At 43.7% G+C, this 16,254-nt stretch overlaps 1 protein-coding gene across 1 annotated transcript in view; it reads right to left on the bottom strand.

Annotated features, from left to right (window-relative positions):
- The window catches only part of CCDC170 (coiled-coil domain containing 170), a 199,444-nt gene extending 184,122 nt beyond the window's left edge, over positions 1-15,322 (bottom strand). The window contains exons 1-2 of the mRNA XM_075338162.1: positions 15,170-15,322; positions 7,982-8,055 (exon numbers count right to left, since the gene is read on the bottom strand). Of these exons, the coding sequence (XP_075194277.1) occupies positions 7,982-8,055; positions 15,170-15,322 (227 nt within the window). The remainder of the gene's footprint in view (positions 1-7,981; positions 8,056-15,169) is intronic.
- Positions 15,323-16,254: the final 932 nt, after the last annotated feature.

Genomic DNA, 16,254 nt, shown 5'->3' with positions numbered 1-16,254 from the left:
AAAGCGGCGTCGGCGTCTTGTGGCCGCGCAGGAACTGACTGAGGACCCAGCGGCGCACAGCGGTGGAGCGAGTGCTGGAAGGTAAGTTTTTTTTATTATTTTTTTTTTTTTATTTTTAAGCTGTGTGCGGCTGTGCCAAGATGTGGGGAACAGTGACAGCACGGGGCAAACAAACAGAGCACGGGGCAAACAAAGCACGTGGCAAACAAACAGAGCACGGGGCAAACAAACAGAGCACGGAGGAAACAGAGCACGGGGCAAACAAACAGAGCACGGTGCAAACAGAACATGGGGCAAACAAACAGAGAACAGGGCAAACAAACAGAGAACAGGGCAAACAGAGAACAGGGCAAACAAACAGAGCACGGGGCAAACAAACAGAGCACAGGGCAAACAAACAGAGGACGGGGCAAAGAAACAGAGGACGGGGCAAACAGAGCACGGGGCAAACAAACAGAGCATGGGGCAAACAAACAGAGCACGGGGCAAACAAACAGAGCACGGGGCAAACAAACAGAGCACGGGACAAACAGAACACGGGGCATACAGAGCATGGGGCAAACAGAGCACGGGGTAAACAGAGCACGGGGCATACAGAGCACGGGGTATACAGAGCACGGGGCAAACAAACAGAGCACGGGGCAAACAGAGCACGGGGCATACAGAGCATGGGGCAAACAGAGCATGGGGTAAACAGAGCACGGGGCATACAGAGCACGGGGTATACAGAGCATGGGGCAAACAGAGCACGGGGCAAACAAACAGCACGGGGCATACAGAGCACGGGGCATACAGAGCACGGGGCAAACATGGAGAGCACGGGACAAACAGAGCACGGGGCAAACAGAGCACGGGGCAAACAAAGCACGGGGCAAACAGAGCACGGGGCAAACAGAGCACGGGGCAAACAAACAGAGCACGGGGCATACAGAGCATGGGGCAAACAAACAGAGCACGGGGCAAACAAACAGAGCACGGGGCAAACAGAGCACGGGGCAAACATGGCTGCAAGGATGGGGGAAGCGTGCAAGGATGGGGGAAGCGTGCAAGGATGGGGGAAACGTGCAAAGATGGAGAGAAACGTGCAAAGATGGGGGAAACGAGCAAGGATGGGGGAAACATGGCTGCAAGGATGGGGGAAACATGGCTGCAAGGATGGGGGTAACATGCAAAGGTGGGGGAAACATGACTGCAAGGATGGGGGAAACATGGCTGCAAGGATGGGAGGAAACATGGTTGCAAGGATGGTGGGAAACATGCCAGTATGGGGTACATTTAGCAGGAAGGGGAACATGCCAGGAAGGGGTACATTTACCAGGATGGGGGAAACATTTACCAGGATGGGAGGGAAACATGAAAGGATGGGGGGGAAACATGCCAGGATGGGGGTACATGAACATGTCAGGATGAGGAAACATGCCAGGATAGGGAACATTTAGCAGGAAGGGTGACATTTATTAGGATGGGGTACATTTACCAGGATGGGGTACGTTTACCAGGAAAGGGGACATTTACCAGGATAAGGGAACATGCCTGGATGGGGTACATTTACCAGGATGGGGTCATTTAACAGCATGGGGGAACATGCCAGGATGGGATACATTTACAATGATGGGGTACATTTGCCAAGATGGGGTACATTTACCAGAATGGAGGACATTTACCAGGAATGGGGTACATGCTGGGATAGCGTACATTTACCAGGATGGGGAATATGCTGGGATAGGGTACATAGGGTACATTTACCAGAATGGGGCCATGATGGGGACAAATATACCAGAATGGTCGAAATATAAATCAGGATGGGGGACATGTTTACAAGGAAGTGGCCCAGGAAGGGGGACATAACTACACAATGAAAGGGGAGTGGAGCAACTCGTACATCTTTATGGGATTTCAAGATGTTCACACTTTAAAATGTAGATGTGGATTACAGGGTGAAATCTGATTGCATTCCATGCTAAAATCTCTGTCTAATATGCTGCAATTTTTTCCAGAAAGATCAATCCAACTGCTGTGTCTGGAAAGGACAGTGGCTGAGCTTCAATGTGTGGTAAGCACGCATGAGTGTGATGCCCCCTGCTGAAGAGAAGAGAAGACGACAAAGGTAAGGTTACAATCAATTATTTACATAATAGGATTGGTTGGCACTTCGGAAAAAAAAATGGGTTTAGGGCTACATTTTGGGCACTCGGCCTGTAATAGGTTCGCCATGACTGGCCTAGGCTATAAGAAGTGCCAACACCCCGAAAGTGGGTTGAAGGATGGTGGCCAAGACCATACAGTGTTTTAACAAAACAGGTTGCACTCAGAACAGGCCTTGCCATGGTGGACCGGATAATTTGAATACACATGCTCAATCTCATATCCAGAGATTGACTTTTCAAAATAGATGTATGAGTGCTGCAAGCATTGCTGCAGTGGTTAAAAGGGTGTGGAGTGAAACTGTCAGTGCTCAGAGCATACGCCGCACATTATATTAAATTGGTCTGAATGGCTGTCGACCCTTCTAAAGATTATGCACAAGAAAGCCGGTAAACAGTTTACTGAAGACAAGCAGACTAAGGACATGGATTATTGGAACCATGTCCTGTGGTCTGATGAGACAAAAATAAACATATTTGGTTCAGATGGTGTCAAGTGTGTGTGACGGCAACCAGCTGAGTAGTACAAAGACAAGTGTGTATTACCTACAGTCAAGCATGGTGGTGGGAGTGTCATGGTTTGGAGCTACAAAAGGCCCTGTGTGCACACTGCAGATTTACCGCAGATTTTGCCGCGGATTGCCATGTATTTGCTGCAGAAAATGGGTCTAACATTGCTGCAGTCAATTCCCCAGCAAAACCTATGGGTTTTTAAAAATGCTGTGCGCACACTGCTTTTTTTTATACCAGCGGATTCACCCGTGGATTTTCCACTGCGGAATTAATGAGCATGTCACTTCTTTTCTGCAGGTACCTGCGGTTTTTGTCATAGAAAATGGTAAAAATCCGCAGGGACCAACCTGCGGAAAATCCACGGTAAATCCGCGGCAAACTGTGGTAAAACCGCATGTGGATTTCGCTGCGGCTTTGGTGCGGTTTTTTACCGCGGGTGCGGGATTCTTTAAGAGGGTCCAGTTTTTCCTTAAGAAAAAGGCACTTTCTAGTGCGCACATGGCCTAAGTGCTGCCACTGTGGGGCGTTCCAGTTCATTGAGGTAACCATGAATACCAACATGTGCTGTGACATACTGATGCAGATCATGACCCCCTCCTATCAGAAACGGGGCAACAGGGCAGTAGTTCAACATAATAACAACCCCAAACACATATCCAAGACAACCATTGCCTTGCTAAAGAAACTGAGAGTAAAGATGCTGAACAGGCCAAGCATGTCTCCAGACCTAAGCACTATTAAGCATCTGTAGGGCACCCTCAAACAGAAGGTGGAGAGGCATAAGGTCTCTAACATCCAAAAGCTTTGTAATGTTATTATGGAGGATTGGAAGAGGATCCAGTGGTTCCTGTGAAGCTCTAGTGAGCTTCATGCCAAAGAGTTTTAACCCCTTCACAACTGGCTGATTTTGCGCTTTCCATTTTTTTTTCGCGACCATTCTTCTAAGAGCCGTAACTTTTCTATTTTTCCATCAATACGAGAATAGGCATGTGAGGGCTTTTTTTGCGGAACAAGTTGTACTTTTAAGTGAAACCATGAGTTTTACCATATAGTGTACTGGAAAATAGCAAAAAAATTCCAAGTGTGGAAAAATTGCAAAAAAAAGTGTGATTGCACGATTGTTTTTGAGATATTTTATTCACCGTGTCCACTATATGGTAAAACATATGTGTCAATGTGATGCCTCAGGTCGGTAAGAGTTCATAGACACCAAATATGTATAGGTTTACTTTTATCTAAGGGATTAAAAAAAACAGAAGTTTGTCCAAAAAAGTAGCCCACGTTTTGTGCCATTTTCCTTGACTCGTGGCATTCTCATTTTTCGCAATCTATGGTTCAGTGATGGCTTATCTTTTGTGTCTTGAGCTGACGTTTTTAACAGTACCATTGTTGTTCACATGCTACAATTTGATCGCCAGTTATTGCATATGTGCAAAATTTGTGGCAACCAAAAAACTTAATTTTGGCGTTTGGAATTTTTTTGCCACTACGCCGTTTACCGATCAGATTCATTGATTTTATATTTTGACAGATCGGGCATTTCTGAACTCTTCGATACCAAATATGTGTATTTTTTTAAAAAATTTTTTAACCCTTTACTTTTCAATGGGACTTAAGGGGAGAGATTTAAACTTATAGATTTTTGGATTTTTTTTAAATAGTCCCCCGAGGGGACTACAAGGATCAGCAGTCTGATCGCTGATTGCTTTCTCCCGATCAGAGCAGCACCGCTCAGATAGGGAGAAATGCTCATCTCCTGTAACCTGCAGTACTCAGCTGTCGGTTAAAGGACCTGAGTCTTTTGAGCCACAGGAGTCATCCCATGACCCTGTGCTACCATGACAACTATCGGATCTACGTGATCATGTCACGTGACTTCCAGTATTGGGCGATGAGTAAACTTCTATCGCAACCACTAATATAATGGCGCTGTCATATTTTGAAAGCTCTATTTAAGGGGTTAACAGGTACAGGCAGATCGCGGATCTGCTTGTACCTGCTAGTCATACATGTCAGCTGTACAAATCAGCTGACATGTGCATGGATTCCCCCGGCTGCCCGCGGCAGCCGGGTGGGATTAACACTATGACCGCTAAGAAGTAATTTTACTGCCCGCGGTCGTTAAGTGGTTAAACCAGTGATTAAAATAAAAGATGGCCACACAAAATATTGACACTTTGGACACAATTTAGCTGTTTTCACTTAGGGGTGTACTCACTTTTGTTGCCAGTGGTTTAGACATTAACGGCTAGGTGTTGAGGTTTATTTTTAGAAATCACATCAAATTTACATCGTTAGGCTTCATTCACATGTCAGTATTTTTGCATCAGTGTTTGTATTCCCACGCCAGGAGTGAAACTCAGAGAGGAATTGAAAAATTGACACCTGATCTCTGTTTTGGAGACACTCCTGGCTTTGGCATACAAATGCTAATGAAACACTGGTCAAAAATACTGACGTGTAAATGAGGCCTTACACAAGCTGTACACTGACTACATTATATCAAAGTGTCATATCTTCAGTGTTGTCCCATGAAAAGATATAATAAAATATTTACAAAAAAATGTGAGGGATGTACTGATATACTGTATTTTGTGATTTAATTGTTTGCTTTTTTTCTATTTCATGCTTTTGGATACTTTTTACTGCAATGGTCCCCTTAGAGGACATGAGTATGAGATTGTTTGATCGCTTCTACTGTATACAGTAAATTTGGTTGCAAATGCATTACAGGCCCCCACCCCCCCCTGCACCCCATTCTTTATTTAAACCAGAAACGTTTTGTGAAACATGCAACTTTTTTTGCTAAAAAGTCATAAAAAATTTAAAGACTATTTTTTACTTTTCACAAAATTCATGAACCACATAAGCTATGTTGAAGAATTTGGCTAAAAAAGCTGCCATTGACTACCACTAAGGCCATGTACGCACGTTTCGTTCAATTCTGCAGCGTGTAAATCACTGCATGTGCATCTCAGAACGCAGCCTAAAAAGCTGCATTCTGTGATGCATTCGGTAGAACGCAACGTGCGCACATTTCATGTGTTATGGATGCTTGCTCTGCCATAGACAGAGTGGGAAAAGCATCCAGAACGCACATTTTTGACAGTGCGGTCCCACTCGGCTCTGCAGCATCCCCATAGACGTGCAGCAAGCCGAGTGGGACCGCACTGTCAAAAAGAGCATGGCTGGCTGCGAGACAGTGTCGCGCAATCAGAATGAACTCGGATGAACTTCACCCGACTTCATTGTGATTACACGGATCTGTGCGTGTGCCGCGGCTTGATTTGCGGTCACACATGAAGGACTCACCTGTGATCGCAAATCCCCTGAGTGACTGCAGTGAGCCACGTGATCAGCTGTGCTTTCACTCAGGTTACTCGCAGCCATAGCTGCAGTCCTCCTCCTGAGAGTGGTGGCCGCGAGTAACCTCAGTGACAGCACAGCTGATCGCGCGACTCACTTCAGTTGCTGCATGGAGCTCACAGGAGTGGCGGAGTTACTGCCGCTCCTGTCAGCTTCCGATGTAGCAGAGCTGAAAGCGTCGTGGGACCTTGCGTGGATTACGTCGGACCTGGAGGTGTTTTTGAGGGGTTAATAAAGTGCTGAAAGAGGGTGGTTTTTTGTCTATCATTACAAATAAAGGATTTTTTGGATGTGTATGTTTATTTTCTTTAACTTACAGGTTAATCATGGAAGGTATCTCGGGGAGACGCCTGCCATGATTAACCTAGGACTTAGTGGCAGCTATGGGCTGCTGCCATTAACTCCTTATTACCCTGTTTGCCACCCCACCAGGGCAATTCAGAATGAGCCAGGTAAAGTCCCGGGACTGTCGCATCTAATGGATGCGGCAATTCCGGGCGGCTGCTGGCTGATATTTTTAGGCTGGGGGACTCCCCATAAAGTGGAGCTCCCCATCCTGGGAATACCAGCCTTCGGCCGTGTGGCTTTACCCTGGCTGGTATCCAAATTGGAGGGACCGCACGTCATTTCATTTTTAATTATTTATTTAATTTTTTTACTGCTCGATATAGACACGCCCCCGGCGGCTGTGATTGGTTGCAGTGAGGAGCTGTCACTCAGCGTTGGGGCATGTCTGACTGCAACCAATCATAGGCGCCGGTGGGTGGAGGAAGCAGGGAATACGAGATGGATTAATGAGCAGCCGGCATTTTCAAAAGACGAATAGTCGCCACAGTGTGAACGCCGTGCAGCGCCGCGCCGGTGATCGGGGATCGGTGAGTATGAGAGGGGGGTGGGAGGGAGAGACTGACATGGACAGAGAGAGAGATAGAGAGAGAGAGACCGACCGACAGACCGACCGACAGAGAGAGACACGAAAGACCTGCCTTTGTTAAGTAAAAAAAACATGCGGATCTCAACAATAATGCAAACGCACTGCTTAACATTTTGGCAGTGTTTTTCTACAACTCATTGATTTCAATGGGTGTAGAACGCAGCCAAAGTGGCAAAAACAATTGATATGTTGTGCTTCTTCAAACACAGTGTTTTTGACAATCAAAAATGCTGCGTTTCAAAAAGCATTGTGCGCATGGATTTTGCATGATTCTCATAGACTTTGCTGGGGAAGCACAACGCATCCATTTTGTCAATGACACAGTGCAGTTGTAAACGCAGCCAAAACACAGAAAAATACGCAACGTGCGCACACAGCCTAAGACAAAAAAAGAAAATAACCTAAAAGGAAACCTGCAGAATATGAAATGTGGCCATAGTTTTATCTTTTGAACATAAGAGCTATTAGGCCTAGGACACACGACGAGAAAAACGATGCGAGTGGAATGCGATAAAACATTGTATTCCACTCGGACCAATATTACTCTATGCGTCCGCTCCCATGAGCAATTATTTTCTCAGTCCTAATCGGACTGAGAAAACAGTCGCAGCATGCTGTAGGTGGAATGTGATCCTGTTTCACTCACACCCATTCAAGTCTATGGGGCGAGAGAAATATCGCACTACACTCGCTTTACACCAGTATAATGTGAGTGCAGTGCGAGAATCACAATAGCCGGCAACGAAGGAGTGAGGGAGATAAATCCGCAGTGCTGCACCCCCCCCCTCTGCAGCTGTGGTCTGATCGTTCGTACGATCGGACCACAGTCGAATGAACCTCGCATGACACTCGGCTTTTGCTGCGAGCGTGAGCCGAATGTCCTGCGAGGACTCGCAAATAACCCCATGTGGCCTCAGCCTTAGTCACTAAATCACTATGTGAGTATATAACGGATCCCACATTCATATATAATGGTAGGAGTATTTTTTCAGTACTTTTGGCAAGTTTTTCTTCATCTTCTTACCTCTTAGCTTTACTGGCTCCTGCTGACTCATCCATGAGATCAACATGTCTTCTAGGGTTATAGTCATCTTGTCCCTAAAAAAAAGATTCAATGAGCAATCAAAATGTTTAAATACAGTTTTAGAAATGTTGAAATTTTATATTTGTTTCCAGTAGGTATCCAGGTCTTTGATTAAAGGCATCAAGTAATTTGGTCCAATAACTGATAAAAGTTTATATTACCAATTCAAGTATATCCTATAGAGAACAAGACTCTATTTAGTCTATCATCAAATAATTGTTAATTATAATTGTTATTTCAAAATATCGATAAAAACATATAGAATTCAGGAAGAAAACATATGATTAGGAGAACAAGATCTGGTGTCTTGCTACAGTATTGTCTAGTAATTACCAGTGGATTACAATTACTTGATCTAATCAACAAAATAAATAAAGTATATATAAATACTAGCGGTCTCCACAAAGTACAACAAGTAATAATGTCACAAATGGAAAAGCTTTATTGGTATGCTTTAAAAATAAGCCAGGAAACACACTGTACAATGTTATACCACAGACAAAACTTTACGCGTTTCAGACTTTAGTATATAAAAGTAAAAGAGTCCTTAGTCATAATGTACTTATGACTAAGGACTCTTTTGCTTTTATGTACTAAAGTTCGAAACGCGTAAAGTTTTGTCTGTGGTATAACATTGTACAGTGTGTTTCCTGGCTTATTTTTAAAGCATACCAATAAAGTTTTTTTATATTTTCACTGGATTGGTGCTGGGCCCACTTTTTCCTTTTTCATCCTTTGCAATTATACCGGCATGGACTGACTGGCAGACCTCGTGCACCTCGAAGGATTACATGGTTCTGGATGACAGGTGAGCTGGACCACCTTTTTTTGTATTAGTGTATACAGTAAGCTGACAATCAGAGGTTTGGATGGAGTTATAGACAGTACAGAATGTATGTGATACATTTCTGGAATCAGGCTCTCTCTACGTTATGCTACTATCAGATTCCATAGCATAAACCTGTTGACAGATTTCCTTTAATAAAAAATTACAGTACTATTTTTGATCTTTGATTAAAGGGAATCTGTCACATCCAAAAACATTATTTACCTATATATAAAGTTAATTTGCAGGGAAACAGCAAATAAATCTTGTGTAGCCAACATACTGGAGCAACAGCTACAGGGAGAAAAAAAGTGATATTTTCCCTGCAGCCACTCACTTAACAGTCATTGGGACAGTACTAGGAGTTGATACAGGCACTGCTCAGTACACAGTGAGCATTGTTGTAATCACTCCCTGGCACACTGATTGACAGCCTACTGCAGGTTGTCAAAGTATCGGTGAGTTATTACACTGCTGTCACTGAGAACTGACCGGTTCCTGTAACAACTTGTTGCAGTGCCCCAATGACTGGAAGTGAGCAGCTAAAGGGAGAATAAAAAGGCATTTTCTCCCTGTAGCCATTGCTCCAGTAAGTCAGCTACATGGAATATAAATGCAACTTATCGGAAGATTGACCTTTGTGCAGGTATATAGCATATCTGGACGTGACAAGTTCCCTTTAAATGATGACATGAACAACACCTGACTGTAAAGGTAGGTGTTGGTTAACAATGGAATCAATTCTAGGTTCATTTGGGCCCTTGGTCAAAAGAGTTGCAGAGACCTCCTAATCGATCATACTAAATTATCTCAGATCCACATGTATCTGCTGGTCCATATACAGTCTGTGGAACCAAACACTGAATTAGAGAGGGAGTGTGCAGTAAAAAATATTATTCAGTGGATGGGTGTCCATACACAATACTGGGAAGCCCAGGTATAGCACAGTGCCTTGAAAAAGTATTCATACCTTATGAACTTTTTTACATTTTTTCACATTATAAGGATTTTTTGGGTGTTTGTGTTTATTTACGTTCACTTACAGATTAGTGATGGGGAGTGTCTCATAGACATCTGCCATCATTAGCTAGGGCTTAGTAGCAACTATGGGCTGTTATTCACTCCTTAATACCCTAATTGTCACTGCACCAGGGCAACAGGAAGAGCCAGGCCCAGCGCCAGGATTGGCGCATCTTATGGATGCACCACTTCTGGGGGTGGCTGTGGGCTGCTACTGTTAGGCTGGAAAGGACTAAATAACGATTGCCCTTCCCACCCTAATAATATTAGCCCCCAGTTGTCTGCTATACCTTGGCTGGTGTAAGAAAATTGGGGGGAACCCACGTAATTTTTTGTAAAAAAAAAAAAATCAAATTATTTAAAAAAAAAAAAAAGCATGGGATCCTCTCTATTTTGATAACCAGTCAAGGTACAGCAGATGGCTGAGGGTTGCAGCCTGCAGCTGCTGCTCTTCCTGTGCTGGATATGAAAAATGGGGGGAACCCCACGTAATTTTTTACCCCCAAAAGATTAAAAAAAAAAACAGCTGGGCAAGCTAGCTATTCCTCTATCAAGCTATTCTGTTCTTTCTTTCTAACTATCTATTCTATATGTTCTTTCTTATTTACCTATTCTTTCTATCTATTATTTCTATGTATCCATCTATTCTAGCTATCTTTCAATTATCCTCTCCTATCATATTTTGTTTCTCCTTTAAAAATGCATTAACAAAAACGCGGCAAAAAACGCTGCAAAAACGCACCATCATTACAAGCGTATTTTTTTTACATTTCCAGGCACTCTGTGCACACTTTCTGTGCAGAAAAACTGCAGAGTGCGCATATAGCCTTAGGCTATGTGCGCACGTTGCGTGGTGTCCATGCTGAAAAATCTGCAGCGATTTGGCAGTGCATGTGCGCTTCAAATCGCTGCAGAAACACTGCGTAATGGATGCAGTGTGTCTGCAGAATAGATGCCGATTTCATGCGATCTGGTTGCTGCCTCTCCCATAGACAGAGTGGGAGCTGCATCCAAAGCGCACAAAATAAGTGACATGTTACTTTTTTGAGCGCAGCGATTTGGATCAAAATTTCAGCATGCAAATCGCTGCGCTCTCAAACGCAACGTGCGGATGGATTATGCACAATCTTCAAAGATTGTGCTGGGAACGCAGGACGCATGCGTTTACGTTGCAGTGCAATATGCAGCGTAAACGCATGAAATTACGCAACATGCGCATATAGCCATAAACATACCCGGATATCCAAACACTTTATGCACTTGTGCCGCCCCTGCAGCGGTCGAACTGCTCGGATCCGGGGGTGGTGATGACTCATGGCTCGAGGGTCTCCGGACCCGGGGGCTAGGGGCCACACTCAAATGAAAAAGAGGGTATTTACAGGGGAGATATATATAGTTCGTGACGCCACCCGTGGTGTACGGTAATTGGAAGTACGGCCGCTGCCGTTGGGAGTACCCGGGGGTGTTGGAGTGGGGCAGCAAGATGATGTTACCCTCCACGGGTAGGGGAAGGCCCCGCGACTCTGGATGGTGCTATAGGATGCATGAGGAGTGCAGGCTCGCTGGTTGCAGGGGTCAGTCGTATACTCACTCAGCAATAAAGCAGACGCTGACAACAGGGTAACCTGTAACAATTGTCAAAACCTTACATTATGCCCAATTTGTGCTGGATGCCTTGTCTATTTTGTATGTATTAACCTTTGACCCAGCCTGTCACTTATTTGCATATACTTGTGACTATGTACAACCATTTTACCTGCCGGCCTGTTTGCCGCTGATCTTTCTTGTGCCAGTTACTATTTATTAAACACATTTGCACTGTACTCCTTGTCCTCCAGTTTTTACCATTCATTGCATTAGGTAGCTTTACCGCTGGGTTTTCATCTCTTCCCCTTTAGGACCCAGTGGTGCCCTCCTTCCATCCAGCTGCTGATTATCAGTATTCTCCATGTGCTTAAAGACTCCCATCTTCCCTGGACTTGTGCAGGTGACAATATTCAGTTCATTTATCTCTGGTTCCAAGCAGGCGCGTGTACGCATCTGTAGTATTGTTGATGAAACTTTGCTGAACTTCTACCTGAGTCATCTGTGGATAAGAAGTTAATGCATTTTCCCCCATGTGTCCTCCTTGTGTCTTATCTAGTGTTTAGTGGGGTTGACAAAGCTCATCCCACCCATTCCATATTTAGGGTTTAGTACTAGGGATTTTGAGACAAAAAGTGAAGGAAAATCCAGCATCTGCATATAAAATGAAAACATGGCTTTATTGAAAAAATTAAAAACCATGACAAAATTCCAAGAAGACTAGATAGTCCGTCTACGTGTTTCAAACAGATAACCTGTTCTTAATCATGAACAGGTTAACTGTTCGAAACGCGTAGATGGACTATCTAGTCTACTTGCAATTTTGTCATGTTTTTTTATAGTTTTTAATTTTTTCAATACATCCATGTTTTCATTTTATATGCGGATGCTGGATTTTCCTTCACTTTTTCTCAAGTTACACCTGACTGACGGTCAGGTTTCCGGGCACTGCACTCTCATTCAATAATCTTCTCACACTAGGGATGCCTAGAGTCAGGTATCCAGCTTGGTGCATAGGTGCGGAACCTATCTAGGATAGTGAGGGACCCCAGGGACCTGCAGTAGGTTCGGTCAGGGGTCACCATCTCCCCCTTCCCTAGACACAGGGTTCACCTTCCCTTTTGCTGTTTGCTTGCTACTTCTCCGTACCTAATGTGACAATTACATTATTGCAGCATAGAGGTCAGGATGGATGACATCATTACAGGACAGTGGACATTAGTACAGAATATTGGCCATGATAGAAGACATTATTACAATATGGGGGACACTGTTACAAGAAAGGAGCCAGAATGGAGGACATTTTTACAGGACGGGGATTATTACAGGATGGAGGCCAGGATGAGGGACATTATTAAAGGATAGTGTTCAGAATGAGAAACATTATTAAAGAATGAGAGACATTATTACAAGATACGCTAGATAATTACTATATGGGGGCCAGAATGGGGAACATACATTAGTAGATTATGGTAGCAAGTGGGGGTACATAATAACTGTATTGGGAGGCAAGATTACTGCATATGGGGCAGAAAGTGGATATTAGTAATATTCCCCATTGTGGCCCATACATTATTAATTATTTATTGAGCCATGATTTGGGAAGTTCCAACTCTCGACTCTCGAGGCATAAAAGGTGGAAGCTCTGACATTACTACAGGATGAGCACATTACTACAAGGATGGGCATATTACTACAAGAAGGTAACCAGAATGGGGGACATTACTAGAACATGAGGATCAGGATGGGGCACGTTACTACAAGAAGGGGACCAGGATGGGAACATTACTACAAGCTGTTGGCCAAAATTACTATATGGTGCTACTTGTATTGACTACATAAGCAAAGATGGTTGACCTTAGGGAGATCAACATGCAACACAGCGGAGACACCATCACGCTGGCAGGAAATTAGCCAGGTCTTTCACCGGGAAGGAACAACCACGGGAAGGGCAGTCTCCAGTCAAGGAGACCACCTTTGCCAAACATGGTATCCTTCCACAGACAGCTGTTTCGGGGTATTTGCCCCTCATCAGTGTGGAATAGACCTGGCTAGTTTCCTGCCAGCGTTGAGAAACATGTGATGGTGTCTCTGCAGGCTTTCTTGTTCTGAATATTTCCCAGGGGGCATTGCTCTAGAATCACTGCGTTGAGAAACACGTGATGGTGTCTCCGCGGTTTTGGATGCTGATCTCCCTAAGGTCAACCATCCTTGCTTATGTAGTCTTCTACTAGGCATTGCTCCCACTAGCCAGTTTCCTTCTCCACACTGATGAGGGGCAAATACCCCGAAACAGCTGTCTGTGGATGGATACCATGTTTGGTATAGGTGGTCTCCTTGACTGGAGACTGCCCTTCCCGTGGTTGTTCCTTCCCGGTGAAAGACCTGGCTAGTTTCCTGCCAGCGTTGAGAAACATGTGATGGTGTCTCCGCAGGCTTTCTTGTTCTGAATATTTCCCAGGGGGCATTGCTCTAGAATCACTGCGTTGAGAAACACGTAATGGTGTCTCCGCGGTGTTGGATGTTGATCTCCCTAAGGTCAGCCATCCTTGCTTATGTAGTCTTCTACTAGGCATTGCTCCCACTAGCCAGTTTCCTACTCCATACTGATGAGGGGCAAATACCCCGAAACAGCTGTCTGTGGATGGATACCATGTTTGACATAGGTGGTCTCCTTGACTGGAGACTGCCCTTCCCGTGGTTGTTCCTTCCCGGTGAAAGACCTGGCTAGTTTCCTGCCAGCATTGAGAAACATGTGATGGTGTCTCCGCAGGCTTTCTTATTTGAGTAAACAGTCCACCCCATTCCCTCGTTCACCAATTGCTTTAATAAAAATAAATCCTTGACATTCAAAGCAGTAATGTCACATAATGCCCATCAATTCCTATGGGGGAATACCATGTTTGGCATAGGTGGTCTTCTTGACTGGAGACTGCCCTTCCCGTGGTTGTTCCTTCCCGGTGAAAGACCTGGCTAGTTTCCTGCCAGCGTTGAGAAACATGTGATGGTTTCTCCGCAGCCTTTCTTGTTCTACTTGTATTGACAGTATTACTTACAAGAATGGGATAAAATGTACAGGAAAAAGTAAAAAAAAATTCAAAATAAAGCTTGACTTTTTTACCATTAAAAAATCTTTTTTATGTATGAACTAAATAAGCAAAAAAGGTGCCTGTTTGTTATTGCCACATCTGTAATGAATGACTCAAGCTATAACACCACACCATAACCCATACGATGAATGGCATTTAAAAAAAAAAAATAACATAAAGGAGCAAAAATTCTTAAAAAAAAGTGATCCAAAGGTATATAGAAAAAATATATGGTATCACTAAAAATGACACTTTGTCCTGCAAAGCATGTGGCCCCCAAAATTCATTTTTTTTTCTATGTGTGGCCCATATACCCAGCAAGAGTTTGAGACTCCTGATGTAGATCAACATCTGACCAACATGCTAGTGGGGGCCCAGGTCCAAATTTTGTATTGGGGCCCTTAGGACTCTAGTTACACCACTGGTAAGAGTCAAAGACGGGCTGAGAAAGTATCACTTAGTGTGCCATGGCTCCGTAGAAGCTACATCCATGGGGGGATGAGATAAACATTATTAAATGCAACTTTTTAGATGATGGCTGAAAAAGATCTTGTTAAGTGCAAAGAGACACAACAGAATGAAACACATAAGCATGAAATATAAGAATACCTCAGTATCACCTCGAGACGGACTTGGAGATAGCAAGCGAAAGGCTTCATTGCTATTCACATCGATACATTTGCTTCCATATGCTGATTCAGTTCTAGGGGCACTGGATGGAGACGCGCAACCACTGGCATTGCTCAGGCTGCTGTTACTCATCCTCAAAAGGACCAAAATTCAAGTTTCAGGGAAAGAGAACGACTATGCTATGGATGTCACTGCTGGCAGCTAAGAAGCAAAACTCTGCTGCCAGCGACACCATTAGAGAACAAATGTCACCAGGAGACAAGGCTGCATAGCAACCTGTGTACACATAGGGCAGGGCTGTGCTTCTGAACAGGCGGGGGTGTAGGAACAGGAGTGCACAACCATACACAGGCAACCATAGAACACGTGAAACAAAAAGGGCAGAAAAGTCTCTACATTTATGGCAAATCAGCAGTGAATGTTGCCGTCATGTTAGGACATACCCCAGTTATACCATATAAGAACCTGCCACTAAATATTGTATATATCTACTTATCAGATTAACTTTTCCGATTCTAAACTTCTATGTCGGCTTTGAATGTTATGTGCATCATTTTGGGGAAAGCCAATATTTGTTGTTGAACTTTTTTTCCTTCCAAGAGCCATAACTTTTTTAGTTTTCCACCTACAAAGCTTTAGGAGGGCTTGCTTTTTGTGGGATGACCTCTTGGTTTGACTGCTGTCATTTATTTTATTGTTCAATGTATTGATAAGCAGAAATACAATGTCAAGTGTGAAAATGGGAAACAAATGCAATTCTGACATGTTTTTTTTCAGTTTTGTTTTTACGGGATATACTCTGGTGAAGGTTCATCTGAATCATGATTCTCCAGGTTAGTATGATCAGGGCAATACCACATGTGGATATTTTTTTTTTTTATTTAACAGGTGAAAAAAAATCATACATTTGTAAAAAAAAATGATGGGGTTTGTGTAGCTATTATTCTTTATGGTTTTTTTTATTACTTTTTTAGTGAGGAGCAGTGTCCTAAGAAACCCAAAACTTCTGCTGTTTTGTTCTTTGTTTTTCTTGTGTTTACTGATTGAGTAATTTAACTTTGTAT

The sequence above is a fragment of the Anomaloglossus baeobatrachus genome, chromosome 3 (assembly GCF_048569485.1).
Source record: "Anomaloglossus baeobatrachus isolate aAnoBae1 chromosome 3, aAnoBae1.hap1, whole genome shotgun sequence".
NCBI lineage: Eukaryota > Metazoa > Chordata > Amphibia > Anura > Aromobatidae > Anomaloglossus > Anomaloglossus baeobatrachus.
This window is presented reverse-complemented; position numbering and strand designations above follow the sequence as displayed.